General features: G+C 42.4%; 1 protein-coding gene across 2 annotated transcripts in view; it reads right to left on the reverse strand.

Moving 5' to 3' along the window:
* Positions 1-1,420: 1,420 nt before the first annotated feature.
* Positions 1,421-16,527, reverse strand: part of CASP7 (caspase 7) — a 32,231-nt gene continuing 17,124 nt past the window's right edge. For both annotated transcript variants that reach the window (XM_014594660.3, XM_019485968.2), the window contains 5 exons: positions 9,255-9,400; positions 6,508-6,636; positions 5,964-6,139; positions 4,307-4,445; positions 1,421-3,797 (listed from right to left, as the gene is read on the reverse strand). In XM_014594660.3, the coding sequence (XP_014450146.1) occupies positions 3,574-3,797; positions 4,307-4,445; positions 5,964-6,139; positions 6,508-6,636; positions 9,255-9,400 (814 nt within the window). In that variant the 3' untranslated portion in view covers positions 1,421-3,573. The remainder of the gene's footprint in view (positions 3,798-4,306; positions 4,446-5,963; positions 6,140-6,507; positions 6,637-9,254; positions 9,401-16,527) is intronic.

Below are 16,527 nucleotides of genomic sequence, written 5' to 3' on the forward strand. Positions count from 1 at the left end.
AATGTGGGTTCAATCTTTGATCTGTGTATTATTGCATTCGCTGGAATAAGCCTAAGAGCTGAGCCTTCATCTCTCCCTGTTTTTTAAAAAGAGCATGTTCTTGCTTGCTTTGCTAGTGCTACTTTCCAACTGACCCTTTGCTTGTCAGGGATCACTTGTTGCTAATTCTGGGAGGACTGGAGACCAGTGGAGCGCTTTGAGGTTTGCTCTTCTCCTTAGCCGGACAGCTGCCGTTTTCTCGAATAAGTGGGAATTCCTGGAACGTTCTTAAGTCACTGTCTGAATTGATTAACATCAGCTCAACACTGATGAGGCATGTCTTTTCCCCCCCCCTTCAGAAGCGTTGGAGGGCAAGCAGCTTTTGCTAATCTCAGAGGAACCCAGCTGATGTGAAGCCCTTCTCCAAAGTGGTCTTCATCACCAGTCCCACGCTGGCTAGCATCAAGGCCAAGTTCATGGCATGCAGAAGAGGCATGGGCACCCCTGATCAGCTATTCAGTGACCCAACTTTACACCAACCAGGTATGAATTAGTCCAAGTGACCTTGTGCTTCCCTCTATGCCAAACGTTAATTTTACCCCTGATGACTACATGTTATTTTAAGTTTGGCTTAGTAATTTAAAAATCCCTTTCAACCAGCTTTAATTAAGGGCACTAAAAGGAAGGGGAGCTAGAACCACTGCTCAAAAGGAAGTTACTTTGGTAAATGTCTTGATTTTTTGAAAAACTTTTAACTGCCCTTGGTCAGCAGTGTTTTTAGCTGGCCCTGCAGGACTCCTGGCAGAACAGATCCTTGCTCAGTTGGGTGTCGAAGTTGCACAACTTTTTATGTGCAACGCTTTCTACATTGTACCTGATGCAGGAGAAAGCCCCTTAAGCAACAGAATGTTATTAGGGAAACTTCAGAGATGAGGTAAGCCTCAGGAAACCAGCTACTAACAGACCATGGTGACATGAATGAACTTCTGGAAAACTGTTGAAATATTGAGTGTTGACAGGAGAATATTTCTTTTAATGAAATAGAAGCAGGTTCCTGATGTCAGGAGTCCCTGTTAGGGAATGTAAGCACAAAATGATATCCATCTAGCACCAGAAGGACATTAATCTAACCGGTAGCTAGCTTAATTCCCTGGTCATGAAGCTGGTTGGGTAAAGACTAACATGATATATATTGGGTGAGGTTCGCTGTCAGTGTAAAATCAGCAGAGCTGCAGTTCAGTCCCCTTGAGCTAGACTGACTTACTCCAGCTTTGGATCTGGCCCGCTGAATCAAAGCCATGGAGACCAGCCAAATCTTTGGGAATGCTTTGATGGTATGGCTGGAAAACTCATTTGGATGATGCCACAGCAGACCACCCATCCGTTCTGCTGGTTATTTTCCATTTCAATCACTTAAATGACATACAAGTTGATACGGGAATTTTTAAAAATTATTTTTACTGATCTTATCATCAAGTTTTTAACAACAGATTTGTCTAATTTACAGATACAAACATTTCCATTTCTTAAGAAGAAAGAGAGGTATGTCTCATTTTGGCACAATAACAAGTAGAAAATACATTTACAGATGTGATAACTTGGCACTGATAATCATATACACATCTTAAAAGTGTTCCAGAAACCCTACAACAGTACAGTATTTTAATTAGGAAAGGGCTGATTATTTCACCCATTACCAGGTAAAGTGAACAATTTATAAAACTCACTTTTTTGGGATAGCTACTGAATATTCATGAAAGATTTTTTTTAAAGAGAAAAAAACAAGTAGTGCTTGACATCAGTGCCAAATGCCAAAATCATGACAGTACTAGAAAGGTATTTCTGATACCTGGAGAAAGTTGACCTCTCTGCAGTACTTTTGGACTCTGCCCTACAGGACAGACAGGTATCCAACCTAAGTAAACAGACATTTATTTCATTATTTCTTTTTTCCCAACAACAACAACATCCAGTGTTTTAAGATAACATCCTAGGATTGACTGTTGGTGCAAAATTGGTTTTAATAACAAAAGAGACATTTTCTATTCTGTAAACCGTTCAAGTCAAAAAATGAGTAATTCTATTATTGCAGGGTTTAAATGTGGTTTTGCAAGGCAAAACACTTTCATATTGCCCTTTTTTAAACAATCCAGTGACATTTGATGAAGGTTTCATTCCAGTGTTATTTGCCACATTAACGCTAGATTTCTTCTCAGCTAACTTTTTACAAAACTTGAGTCCTTGTTTTCCCACCTTCCATTACACCTTAATTACAGTTTAGAGAATTACAGCACAAACCTAGCTCAAAAACTCAGGTCATTGTTTTTTTGCGTTGGCTACAGAAAGAGAGGCTAGTGTTCAAGCTTAAAAAAACCACAAATAACTGTGCTTGATTTTATCACAAGGACAAGGTCCATAATTTCATCCGAGGAACTTCCCAGTGGTGAAGCTGTGACTCCTGGGGGTAGTATATTAACACAAGGGATAAAGGATCCTGAAGGCATATTTTTTTGTTGGAATTTAGTAAAGAAACTTATCTACTACCCTCTGGAGTTGTTGAACTGTTTGGAAGTGATCGACAACATTCATACCATTCCTCTAGACTTTTTTTCCTCTTTTTGTAAACAACACATCTTTAGATAATCCAACTATTCAGCATTGGACAGAATACATATGGAGTGACACAGTCAAGAGAAATAACTGTTACTGGTCAAGAATCTGTACGTCAGTACAATGCAGCTTATCCCTGTTAGAAAAAAGACGGATCAAGTGTTTCCTAAGCTTTACAAAACCATTTTTCAAAGGACGTAGGAAACAGGCATTTTTGCATTGGTGTAAAGTGTAGCAAAGAAACAATCAACCATATTTTCTAGCTAGCACTGTCAACATGTTTAGGTCCAAATTTGGATTTGCCAGAGAAAAGTATTCTCTGGACTCCAAAAATCGATATCCGTGAATCTAACATTTTATCCCTAGGAAAATTAAATCATCACAAATTGCCTTACTCACACCCTTATGCAATTTTTGCTCCCCCTTGATTGCCTACAAGGTGCTAACACCGGTTGCTAGAATTACATACAATTTTACTGCTCTTCTACCTTATAAAAGAAGAAGTCATAGAAAACGTTCCACTTTGTAGTGATGCAGCGATAAACACAAGGTAAAATAACATTTTTAAAAATCAGCAGTGAATTAAGACAAAAATTAGACACAAATGTTTTTTCTAAATTTTTCAAGGGGAGGAGGAATTGAATAGTAGAGAGCTCGACAGTATCCCTTTGAGTGTACAGTAAGTAGTATAATGGACAGCTACCAGAGGTAAACCTTCGATGATCCTCAGCTAGGGGAATCCACCACAACTCCGTTTATGAACATGAAGCTACGGCAATTTATATCAGCTCATGGGCTAGGTGGGAGTTGTTTGTTCCTTCGATAGAGCCTTGATTAGGGTTGAGCAATCAGATACACTGGCTGTCACAGGTACAAGCAACCGAAACAAATCTGTTTTTGCTATTAAATGAAATGGAAGTTGACTGTATGATCAACTCTCCCCAAGAAAAGCGTGCCCTGACATCAGTCCACTTGAATCTGCTTTCAGAAGTACAGTTCTTTAGTTAGCATGGAGACCAGACAGGGGATCTGCTTCTTCTCGCTGAAGCGCGGGTTGTCAGACTGCGACTCAAAACTTGTGGCTACCATGTGGTTAACCCTGGTGAGGATCTGCATGATCTCAAGCTGTTTTCCATGCTCATTTAATATGTAGCACAAAGACTGAACAAACCAGGAGCCTCTCCCTGGGTTCCTCCAGGAAAAATAACCTATAAAGGAAAGACAGGTAAAGAGTGTATAGATCATCTTTTATTTCCTTACGGACATGTCTGAGTGAACAGAAGTGGCAGAGAGAAAGGTACTCGCACTTGCTAGTAAGGTTATGAAGCAACTGTGCACAGAAAGAAGCTAGTTAGTCCTTAGCACTCACGCTGCATGCTTTACATCCTCAGGGCAGAGCGTACAATTAGTTCTTTAATCCTCAGTACACTAGTCTTATTTTAGCAAAGGGAAAATGGGCACATAAGGGCAAGAGTTTATGCTGCACACCTAAATATATACCCTATTAATCTGCATCCCATACACATCTTTTTCTCAAAAATTAGCCTTCCAAAATTGGGATGTGTGCTTGAACAGGGGAGCAGCATCAATGGCATTTCTGTTTAAGCAGTGGTGATGGAGTCAATTGACTTCCTGGTTCATTATAAACTATTTGATTCCTGCTAATTGCTTTTCATGCCACAGGTGTTAAAAGGGAAAAGCCTTGGCAGCTCCTTACCTGGAACCGTGGAATAGGCAAACAAGAAATCTGCTTCGACTGGAATCTTGTATCTAGGATTAGCATCTGTTTCCAGAGCGTCATTTGCAGGGCCGGAGTCTGTCTGTATCCCTTCATCAAATTCAGAACCGCGGCATGCCTGAGACAGTGGTAAAGAAAAAATAAAAGTCTGTCTAAAATGAGAAATAGATCTTGTTTTAACAAAGTACCAGTTAATCAACACAATTTTAAACAGGACCTTGCACTTAGTAGACATAAGGAAAAGTTGTTAGCTGCTCCCCATAACTACCTGCTCTAATTTAGTTCCCCATAACCAGGTGACACGTATTTAAACATGCCTTATCTTGTCTGCACTCAAGTACTGTACTAATATTTTTGCAGATGGCTGAGATGACAAGACTGTGTTTTGTTAAAACATGCTAGCAAATGCACTAAACTACAACCAGTTTTACTACTCTCGGCATGTTTTGAGGAATCGAGTATCAAGTTTTTTGGGGGATGGTATCAGGAATGCAAGTATCCCTGTGCTGTTTTCCAATTTACCCTCAGGTGAGGGGTAAGAAATAATGTTGCTTTAGAAACTAGATTAAAAGAGACAGTCAAAGATCCAGCAAGTACGCATCTAGTGGTAACAACTTTCCATCAGAACTGTAAATAGAGATGAAACATCTGTAACATCATTCTAACACAGGGGTGGGCAAAATGCGGCCCGGGGGCCGGATGCGGCCTGCCAGGCCATTTTATCTGGTCCGCGGGGCCCCTAAAAAATTTAGAAAATTAATATTAATTATATTAATAATAGAAAATAATATTAATTTGGGCTGCCTGTCATGTGGCCCTTGATGGCTTGCTGAAACTCAGTAAGCAGCCTTCTGCCCAAAATAATTGCCCACCCCTGTTCTAACGTGTCCCTTTACAGAGTTGCACAGGTAAGTTAAACATAAGGAATAAAGGAGGGGAATGGAGCTTGATATAAAAAAGAGGTGATTTGAGTTGCATCATCTTGCAATATTACCCTTCAGATGAGGGTAAATTGGAAAACAGCACAGGGAAACTTGCATTCTTGATACCATCCCAAAACATACATGTCAAGCTGATAAATATGGGCCTCATGTCCCCTGGACTGTCAATTTGATACTGTTTATCAGCACTGCAGTCATTAAGTTGAAGCAAAATGGCATTAACTCCATAATGCAAAAAATACATTATAATCTTGCAGGCCGCCCTTAGAGAGAAAATGTAGCATTGCAAATATTTCTCTTGAAAGAACTGCAATAATCTGTAGAAAAGTCTATGTACAAAGAGCTTTGGACAACTCTGTTTTCAGCCAGCACACTCAGCTGTCTCCATCCTACCAGGACAATTATCTGCTCTGAAGAGTTTACGTAACCATCTAGGAAGAGAAGCAACATGCAAAGGTTGGGAGGCAAGAGTTACTTGAAAATATACACACGTATATATCTCTTTTTAACTTCATAGGATATTATCTTTAAAAAAGAAACTAAACTAAACATCATCCATAGCCACGTATTCCCCATCTATTATTGGTTGAATTATCCAAAGAGATCTGACATGTTAACATACAGAGCTATCATGTATTACAAAACTAACGGTAAGATTTCCTTTCCCACAGCAGTATTTACTTTAAGGCCATTACCTGAATGAAAAATAATTTGGGTTTGCCAATGAGACTTTTACACTTGTCTCCTCTGAAGAGCGTGGTCAGCTGCTTGATCGCCATAGGTCCATCGATGCCGTAGATGAGGCCCTCTTCCCCATGACTTAAAAAGATGCAGGCAAAGCAAGCAGCATCGCTGTGATTCTCCTCAGCAACTGCAAATCAATTTTTTTTCTCAGGCAAAGAAAACTATCTTGAACTTCCTTAATAATGAAGCTACAAACATCTTTCTTCATCTCACTGTGTAACGGACACTCCCCCCCTATCTAGTCCTGATCGGGGATATTTTCAACGCAACAGGATCATCGACAAAGGACATGATACACCTCTGGATGATTTGGAGAGTGTCTTCAGAGCAGGAGCTGGGCTGCACCAGACCCCAATTCAAGATCCAGGCAAACTGGATAAGTGGGAATGGGCCGTTCTCAGTCAAATACGACAAGAGCGCAATGAAAGGGGGAAACACACTGTTCAAATGCCAAGTCTTTATTGCATGATAAATCACAAAAGGAAGGACCATTACCTTGTCTGAGTAATCTTTCCATCTCATCGCAGGTTCGATCATTGTATACAGAAACGTCAAACCCTAAATTTCTGAAAGATTTCTGCAGCTCTCCAGCGTCTTTATCGGTACCATTGCGTGTACCCATTCCTGACGGAAAGCAAAGAATATAGCTGCTCACAAAGCAACGAAGATAAACTCAGACAGTTAACCGTGAACATCTGAGTTAATTTACTGATCTGCCCAAGAAAGGACCTGCCTAGTAAAGGATACAGGACCACAGGATCATAGAGCAGTAGGGCTGGAAGGGACTTCATGAGGTCATCTAGTCCAGACCTCTGCTCAAGGCAGGATCATCTCTGACTAGACCATGCCTAACCTGCTCTTGAAAATATCCAAGGATGGCGATTCCACAACTTCTCAAAAATTGAAAAAGCCTGTTCCAATGCTTGACCACCTTCATAGTCAGAAAGTTCCTCTTAATCCACAACCTAAATTTTCCCTGCTGAAGCTTGAGGCCATTGTACTTAGTCCCACCTCTCACAGCCACAGAGAATAGCCCATCTCCATCCTCTCTGTAATTGTCCCTCAGATATTTGAAGACTGTTATCAAATCCGCCCTCATTCTTCTCATCCCCAGACTAAACATAACCCTAGTTCTTTCAAGCCTGACTCCTAAGTTGTGTTTCGGAGGCCTTTAATCATTGTTGTTGCTCTCCGTTGGGCTCTTTCCAAACTGTCCCCATCCTTCTTGAAGTGCGGAGCCCAACACTAGACACACGGCTCCAGGTGAGGCCTCATCAGTGCTGAACAGAACAGAAGAATCACTTTCCCTGATTTGGAAGTGACATACCTATTTATACAACCCAAGACACTATTGGCTTTTGTTGCTACAAGAGCGTATTTCTGGCTCATTTTCAGCTTATGGTTTACTATAACCCCCCAGGTCCTTCTCTGCAGTACTGCAGCCTAGCCAGTCATTTCTCAGTCTGTGTTTGTGCAGGCAATTATTCCGTCCCAGGTGAAGGACCTTGCTGTTATCCTTGTTGAGTCTCACCTGACTGATTGCAGACCATTTCTCCAGTCTATCCAGGTCATTCTGGATCCTTGCCCTACCCTCCAGAGTGTTTTTAACTCCACTCAGCATGGTGTCATCTGCAAATTTGCTAAGTATGCACTCAATCCCATCATCCAAATCATTAATGAAGATATTAAACAATACCCAGGGCAGACCCCAGAGGAACTCCATTTGATACTTCTTCCAAACTAGACATTGAGACACAGATGACTATTAACCATTTATGTATCCACCTTACAGTACTTTTATGTAGTCTGTATTTCTATATAAAACCAACTTGTAAAATACTCATGAATAACCTCTCTATCTTCAGAGCAAGCTATATGATTTTCATTCTCAAATGAATTAATGCAAGATCCTATGGTAAAAGGAGCTGGTCCTACAAGACGCTGCATGTTTCTCAACCTTCTGCCCCTGTCTACCTCAGATGCAGGTAAGCATCACCCCTCGGTGCAGCATACCATGACAATGACCCTGGCAGCATTGACAGTCTTTTAAAATACTAATAATGTAGATTTAAAAAAACCTGGACCACAATGCCAACATCAATTTTTGTGCTATATTCTCAGCCTCCCTTTCCTTAGAGGTCAGAAATCCCCAACCTCTAGGACTAAGAACTTGATTTCAGTTATTTGGGGTAGACAAATCCATTGCCAGTATGTTCACACAGTGCTAAGCAAAGAGGTGAGGATTTTAAATTCTCCCACCGTACAGTAATCTGCTATCCTGTGTATATTAATTCTCACAATGTGCTTTTTTAAATATGATGACACCAACTCTGGGCAATAAAAGTGTAAATGCAGAACTCCAGACTGTATTGGGAAAACCTATACACCTCTGGATGGTTTGGTGAGTGTCTTCAGAGCAGGAGCTGTCTTTACAGTTTTAACCTCTGTTAGGAATGTGAACAGAGCACAAATGATAGCTGAGAAATGTTATTATTGTGCTGGAGCTCACGAATAAAGTTCAGTTTTTACCAAGACCCATAAAAGTCTTGGGCAGAAGTCTTGGGATTATGAAGTGGGTTAAGCAAGAAGGCAAGCTCTTTCAAATGTGAACTGTATCTCCTGCCCGGCTGCTGCTTCCCTTATTGCTGTAGCTGCAGCACTAGCTGGAGTCTCTGCGCTCCCCCTCCATCCCCTGGCTTCCCTGATCTTGCCCCAGGTGGTGAGGAAGTGCACTGGGGCATTGCCAGGTAGTTGGGGGTAAGCCTGGGGCTACATGAAATGCATGGGTGCAGGAAGCACACAGAGTGTGCATGGGCCTGGGCCTGCATGCTGCAGGGCATGGCAAGGGCATGGGCCTGCATGGTGCAGCAGTGAGTGGGGGTGTCCCTGCAGCATGTAGCCCATGGCTTGCCCTGGGGCAGCCCCCGGCCATGCAGCCCATGGGATGTTTGGCCCCCAGCCACCTACAAGCTAGACAACCCTGGTCTAACACAAAATACCTGCTGGGAGCGGCTGCAACACAGACGCTAAATAAAAAGGATAAACAGTGAGTAGGAAGGGAAACAGTTATAACAAATTCCCAAACGGTTAAAAAACCATATACAGTATTTAAAATTATTCATCAAAGGTTCATGTTGAAAGACAGTTTTGGATCAACGAAAGTTTAAAAAAAAAATCTACTCTGTAAGGAATGTCAGTGCAAAGTGTGTGAAAAAAAATAAGGGCTCAATGTAAAAAGTTACCTGTTTTATCCTCAAAATTTTTGTTGTTTATAATAATACATTTCCCAACTTTCTTGTAATCCATATTATACTGGAAGGATGGTGCAATGAGTCGGTACTGGCTGCTGGGAGAGGTCTTTGACTGCTGCTCTGTTCCATTCTTTTTTCTATGAGAACAAAACCAGAAGGCATTCTCAATGGTATGCCATGCACTCTGCATCCACTTACCTTACTCCGCAAGAATAAATCTGGCTTTCTCAATACCTTTTTTTTTACCCATACCACCCTCTCTATTCCAGCAAGAGCCATATGGACCATGTCATCTTTCTCTATACAAAAAATGGACTCTCCAGTATCCTCTAGGGTAGCCTCCAGCCAGAATTAAATCCAGTCCTGCAGCCTATGGATCATTCACTGTTCAGCTTTCATTGTGCTCAGTCCAAGGAAGAACAGGGCTTCCCTTGGAGGTATCCCCAAAATCAGCTAGAGCAGTTTGAATTGACCCCATTACTGATAAGTTGGGACTTCCAGACATATGTGAACTCTGTCTGCCAATAAATAATCAGGAGTTTATTTAAGGAATTGAACACACTGTCCCTTTTTGGTGTAAACGTCTGTGTTTAACTGTGGGTTGTGCGAACATCTGGGAACAGCATCATTTCTGGGCTTCTCTGGTAGTATTACAAAGTTGAGCGAGATCAAATCTTCTTTAATATAACTATGTACTTCAATCATAGTCACTGTCTATACAAGCGGTACTGTGTGGTAGCTGATGTGCAATTAATCTACTACCTCTATTTATTGGTAATAGAAAACCACACATTAACCTCATTTACTGTGCAGTAGCTGCTGCGCATGGTTACGTGGTGATGCCTTACTGCCCCGTAGACTGGTCTACTGCCCAGTAAAGCATCTTGTGTAGATGTGCCCATTGATACTTTAATTTCTACAGCCAAGCTTTTCTAGAAAACTATTTGCTTCACTATTACCCAGCAGCAACAAGATCCTCAAGGTAATTAATTGCTGTTTAAAAATATATTCCTTCCCTTTCCCCTCCATCTAAAAATTGCCTCCCAAATGCCCTCATGTTCTGGTATTAAGGGACAGGGGAAATAGGAGACCAGCACTAACTCTTCTGCAAAAATTGTCATTTTTATTTTAAAAAGCAGGTGCCTTTTAACTTCAAGAAACCCTTTAACTTCAAGCATCCCTTGTAAAGGGGTAAAGGAACTAAGTGCAGTGAGCTCTCCTTTCTTTTCCGTTCGTTAGTACTACTGTAGCTCCTCATGCTTTTTTCAGACTAGTCAGGTTTTTTAATAATCTCTTGTCAGGGATCTTATCAAGAGCATCAACATTTTGAAGGGGGCAAACCATATGGATGCTTGGTTCTCTCTTCCTTTCACGTTATCTGCCGAGGATCCAGGCAACAATCATAATACTCAAGACATGAATTGAGTTTCACTGCAACGGGGACTAAGTAAATAGTTATCAACATCTATTGTGACAATATGGTCTTACTAAGTTTTGACTCTGAAGATTTCTGATCTTTATTATAATCTAAAAATCTCTCTTCTTTTTCCAATTGGGTTCTGTAGGAGTAGAGAATAAAAGAAAGAAAAAGTCATTTTGAGCTAACTACAATATACATAATTTTTCTGTTATGTCTACCTTTTTTCCTTCTGCAAACGAAACATAAAACTACACTCAACTTGTACATAGGGTCAACCTATGCAGCTTATATGCAGGCCCCTTTAATCTTGATTTTTCTGCTTGAAGTGTTTTTGTGCATGTAATAAAAATACAGGTCAAATTTTTTGCAGTACTTTTTTTTGTTTGTCTGTTGTTTGCTTAAGTATTTTAGTGTATGTAATCATTTGGATCCTTTGCTTGGGCATTTGATTCTCTTGTGGGATATTGTAAGGGCAGCACCAGTTCAAGATCCTTCTAGTAATGAACTGATAGGGAAAAAAGCTGCTTTTCCTAAAATTGAACCTGCAAATGGGGGGATCTATTAACATCAGAACAAACATGTTATATCCAAATTAGTATTCAGAGCACTGCACAGTTCATTGCTTCCTCAACCTGCAGTGAATTCAGGTGTGTACAATTCTTGGTTTTGGCACATGCATATTTTAACTGGCTTCCTGGATAAACAGGCATTACTGTAATCATAATGGTTGGTTGCTATGCACAATATAGAAAGTGGCATTAACACAGATGATTTCAGTTCATTGACATGAAATATCATCCATCCCATCCCATGACCGTATCTATTCAGAAAATTACTGTCATCCCAACAGCATGTAAAAACAGGTACTGTTTACAAACTCATACCCTTTGTCATATAAAACAGGTGAACCTTGTCAGCCACATCAGAGCCTCAAAGGCATTTATTCCATTTCCCATTGTATTCAACCTGATTTTGTTTTGGTGCAACGTGTACATCAGACCTCTGAGAGGAAAGCACTTGCAAGTCTTGTTAAAATGTAGGTACTAAACAACCCCTAAGCATATCTCAGGATTAGACCCACTTTGAAGTTACTGGCAGACAATGAAGTCATTCTGGGAACCTGCTGGTACCTCTCCAAGCCAAGCCATTAAGCAAGTAAACTTCTGGTGCATGAACATCCGGGATGAACAGCCCAGATTGCAAGTGAAAAGTTGTTTGATATCAACTGCTAGATAGCTCAGTCTCCTATGCCGAAGTGCAGAAATGCTGGAACTGCCATGCCGGACTAGGCAGATCGGGGCTGTCCAGCTTCTCAGCAGCTGGAGGCCACACATCACAGTATGCCCCACTGCCCAACATTGCTCCCACTGCTCACACAGAATAGGGAGGCTGGCTCCCCGATCTCTCTCAGCCATGCATGCCACCTTACAGCACAGCCAGCCTGGCCCCTGCTTCTGTGCACCCAGTACCTGCCCCCAGCCACATGCACCACCCACCCACAGTAGGGCAGGCTCCTTTCTTTGCCATGCGCTCAGCTTGGGCACTTCATCTCCCTCCCAGGCACCACGGCAGGAGCAACTGGGAGCAAAGCAGGAGAGCGAGGGCTGGGCAGGAGTCCATGGGCTGCTTGCAAACCTTTTGGGGGCTGCATACAACCCAGAGGCCATCAATTGGACAGCCCTGAGATAGATAATCTTTCTAGTCTAGGACCCTGTTCCACATACTACATTATAAAATGTCCACAATAGACATTTGTGCAACAATCTTCCCAGAAGGGAAGGAAATTCCTTTTTAAAACTAGTCGTGGGTTGGATTATAAATGGAAGCATGAAGCAATGCATTCCTTAAATAGTTTTATCCTGTTTATCTCCAGATTGCCCTCATTAGCCATATGAACATCTAGGGTGCGTATTGGGGTGTTTCACTTGTTTGCACCGAGCTCTCTGGCCTCTCTGTCAGTGAACACCTCATTAATTGTGTCAAGTTTTAATGTGTTTTTCATTTTACTTGAACTAGACTTCAGGCCTTTCAACTCTATGGGAACCCCCCTGTTCTTCTATTGCCAAAACGATTGAATAGGGACCTCTTGTTTCATCCTGCGTCACGTAAATCCTAAACCTTCAGTTGCTCCTTTTTTGGGTTCAATTTCCGCCCGCTCCCAGGGCTCCCCCTGCACTGGGATATACTTACTCTTGCTTCCACTCTCTTCACCCCAAATCTTCTGCGGTTTCTACACGCTGGCACAACTTCAGCTTGAAGGGAGGAGAATGCTCCCAAACCCAGGCTACTCTTTAGCCTGGTGGTTCAGGCACCCTCTTGGGGAAGAGTTGTTTTGAATCCTTCAGGGCAAGGGGTGGGTAAAATACAGCCCGTGGACTGGATTCACCCACCATGGGATTTTATTTGGCTTACAGCATGTCCCTCGGCCTTGCTTGGCCTAGGCATGGGGGCAGCCCAAGCCATGGTGTGTGTGGCTGGTCCTGCTGCCCCTGGGCTTGCAGCGGGACTGGGGCGGTGCAGTGCTGGACTCTGCTCAAGAGGCAACCACTGTAATATATAAATTAATTTTTGAAATTGGGTGCCACTCGATTCACAAAAGTTATGTAGGGGGCCTCAGGTCCAGTGAGAGGTGTCTTGAGTCCAAAAAAGGTTGAGAACCACAAGTTTAGAGCCCAGGTCTCCACTTCTTGGGTGGCTGCTCTGGTCACTGGTTTTATTACATAAAAAGTACTACTGCCCGCACTTCCTCCTTGCCCTCCAGGAACATTTTTTTTTTTTTAATAGAGGGAACCAGGCCTCTTTATGCAAAAAAACAATTTAGGCATCTAAATGCAATAAGAAGTTTGGGCTCCAAATCCCAGTTTCACATAGGCACATAATTTAGGGTTTCATCTGGGCATCTGACTAGGAGAATAAGAGGTGGGATTTCACACAAATCCTCTCTGCACTATTTCATATGAGCTGCCTTGGGTCCCTCTGCTGAGGCTCCTGGCTGTTATGAATCTCTTTCTTTAGTTCCTAACTTCCCATTCACTGTAAACGGAGCGTAGGTGCCTACTTTGTGTTTGTAGATACCCAGGGGCTTTGGCACCGAAAAGTTAGGTGTGGAAATGCTTAGTGTCACTAAACCCAAGTCCCTTTTGGATCTGAGTCTAAAAGTACTATAGCATTCCTCCATGGAAGATACTGAAGTTTAAACACATTTTTCCAACATGGAGATGACATTTAACAAGAACAGATGTTTCATGCCTGCAACAAGGATTTGTGCAGCTCCCAGCAATGGTGAACAGTGTGCTGGATATAAGGGCTTTGGCTTTGCTCCTGAAAACAACCTGCTGTACCAAAAATGCTCCAGCACAAAAGGCAGAAACCCATTTGAGTAATACGAGTAATAAGAGCTTGTGAGAATTAGAAAGGAGAGAATGTGATCCCTAGGAAACTTCTTCCCAATTCCTTTACTAGCCCTGAACGTTACTGGGGATTAGCAAATGCCTGACACCAGAGTTACTTGTGGTCTTTTAAAAATACAACTGACAAAAATGGGCTTTATGATGACTAAAATGAAAAAGGAAACTGCAGCCCTGCCCAGAAGAGAACAGTCAGTCAATTAATGGTCAAATATATCAAGAGGGGTAAAGAGAGAAAAATGTAAAAGGACTTCGCCTTTCCACTTCCCACAACTGTAGGAAGGGGGATTTTTAAAGAGGAAATTGGATACATTTAATCAAGGTGAATTCTGAAGCGACCCTGTGCAGCTGAACTGCACCTGGACTTTGAAAGTACAGAGGCAGCCTAGGAAATTCCTGTTGCACTGCCAAAAAAGTTTGGGGGTTTTGGGTATTAACTGATAAATGTGGGTAGTAATAAATATACCACTGACCCGAAGCCCAGGCAATTAAAGAAGAGAGTTAAATGGAGTTTGAAGTGCTGCCCCATGGGGCTCCTGAGTTCCTTTGCCAGCCTAGGTGGTTTTGCAAACACGTTTTAAAGTGTTCTCACTTCCCTCATTGCTCAAAGACTCGCAGGAACGCATGAGAATGGCTATACAGAGAAGGGAAGAAAGGAGAAATCGATTATACACAACGTGCTGTAATTTCACAAAGTAAACTCACAAAGAACTCTCTCATCCCTTCTAACTACAGTCATTTTAGGCGTTTCTTTTAATATTAGTAGGTAAAGATACTTCTGACAAGTGTGATTTCTTTCTACCTGGCACGTTCCTTTAACATGCTGTGTGAGGACAAGTAATTCATTTGTAAGGCTGATAAGAGGATTCCACTGAAAAGGGAATTCGCCATCCTGTATTTGTTGATTGTAAAATACTCCATATTACTGACATGGAGCACCCCATGCCCCCGGGTATCAAAGATGAGCTTTAATATGACCCATTCCATCTTTGGTCTTTCTATTGAAAGCCAGTAAGGGGCTAATAGTGGCGATAGGATGATACTCAGCTAACAGTTCATTTCATACGATCCTTCAAAGATCCATCGGATGAAAGTAACTTTCACACACTAATGATGTGGGGTGTAACTGGTGATTCAAAACCACAATGCTCTTTAATCCTATTATAGTAGTTTTAGAGTGATGCTGTAACTGCCATGGTCCAGGAATTATGAGAGAGGCAAGGATTTTTTGGGATGATCTCTTTTATTGGACCAACTGGATAAAGTTAGACAAGCTTTTGAATGTAAAGCATTCTTATTCAGGTCACTTCTTACGGTTGTGAGTCTGCATTGCAAATGGAAAGTTTTGATATCTTCCATGTTATGATAGTGTTACATTGAAATTGTCACCGTGACAGTCTACGAACTGTAAGAGGCAAGGGCTTTTTATTAGCTCAACTGCATAGTTGAGTGGCTGGAGTGATGTTTTTTATTAGGGCAACTGCATAGTTGAGCTGAAGTTAGACAAACTTTTGAATGCAAAGCTTTGCATTTGAAAGCTTGTCTAACTTTAACCTAATCATAGTGTTGGTCCAATAAAAGACATCACTCCAAAAAAACCCTCTTGCCTTTTGCACCTTTCTCCTGTTATGAATTCCTTCAAACTATGCAGTCCCTTTAGTGCTCTAGGTTACTAGGATGGTCAAAAGAAAATGTCATTATTACTTCCTTTTCAAAGCACGTCTAAAAATAGCTGATTTTGGAGAAAGCAGGGGGCTTGGTGCACCTGTCATTTTAACAGAGTGTGGTGGCCTGAGAAGCAGCCTTCAGGTGGCAAAGGGGACTAATTAGGGAGTCACCTGAGTGGAAGAAAGCCAGATTTCAGCTACATAAGCCAAGGGCCTGAGCTGGTCAGGTTGTCTAACCCCGAGTGCCACAAGGTGAGAAGCTCCTGGCAGCTCCTGTAGCCTGGGGAGGCAGGCCTTGCAAGTGATAGGCCTGGGAACAGGAGTGGGTGAACCTGTAGCCCGGAGAGGGGCTGAGGTCAGGCACAGTAGCCCAAGGACCGGGGCAGCTGCGCAGGGATCAGGGCCAGGGTCCCATAGCCCAGAGAGGTAGGGCACTGTAGCCCTGCTTTGCCCAGGGATCGGGGCCAGATACCCATAGCCCAGAGAGGGCAGAGGCAGAGCACAGCAGCACAGAGATTGGGGCCAAGGGCCTGAAGTTCAGAGAGTGGCAGAAGCAGGAGCCTGCTAGGGTGGATGTAATGCCCGGGACCAGCCTGTGCAGGCAAAGTGCTGGGTGGGGAGTGCAGGTGGGAAGGCTGTGCTTGGGAGTAGCTCCAAGGAGGGAAATGCCTGGGAGAAGCAGACAAGCCTAGAAAACTAACTGGAGAGTAGCCGAGGTGAGCGAAGTGCCTGGGCAGGGAGGTCTAGTCATCAGGGATGAGGCTATGGCC

This window comes from Alligator mississippiensis, chromosome 6, assembly GCF_030867095.1.
Source record: "Alligator mississippiensis isolate rAllMis1 chromosome 6, rAllMis1, whole genome shotgun sequence".
Classification (NCBI taxonomy): Eukaryota; Metazoa; Chordata; order Crocodylia; family Alligatoridae; genus Alligator; species Alligator mississippiensis.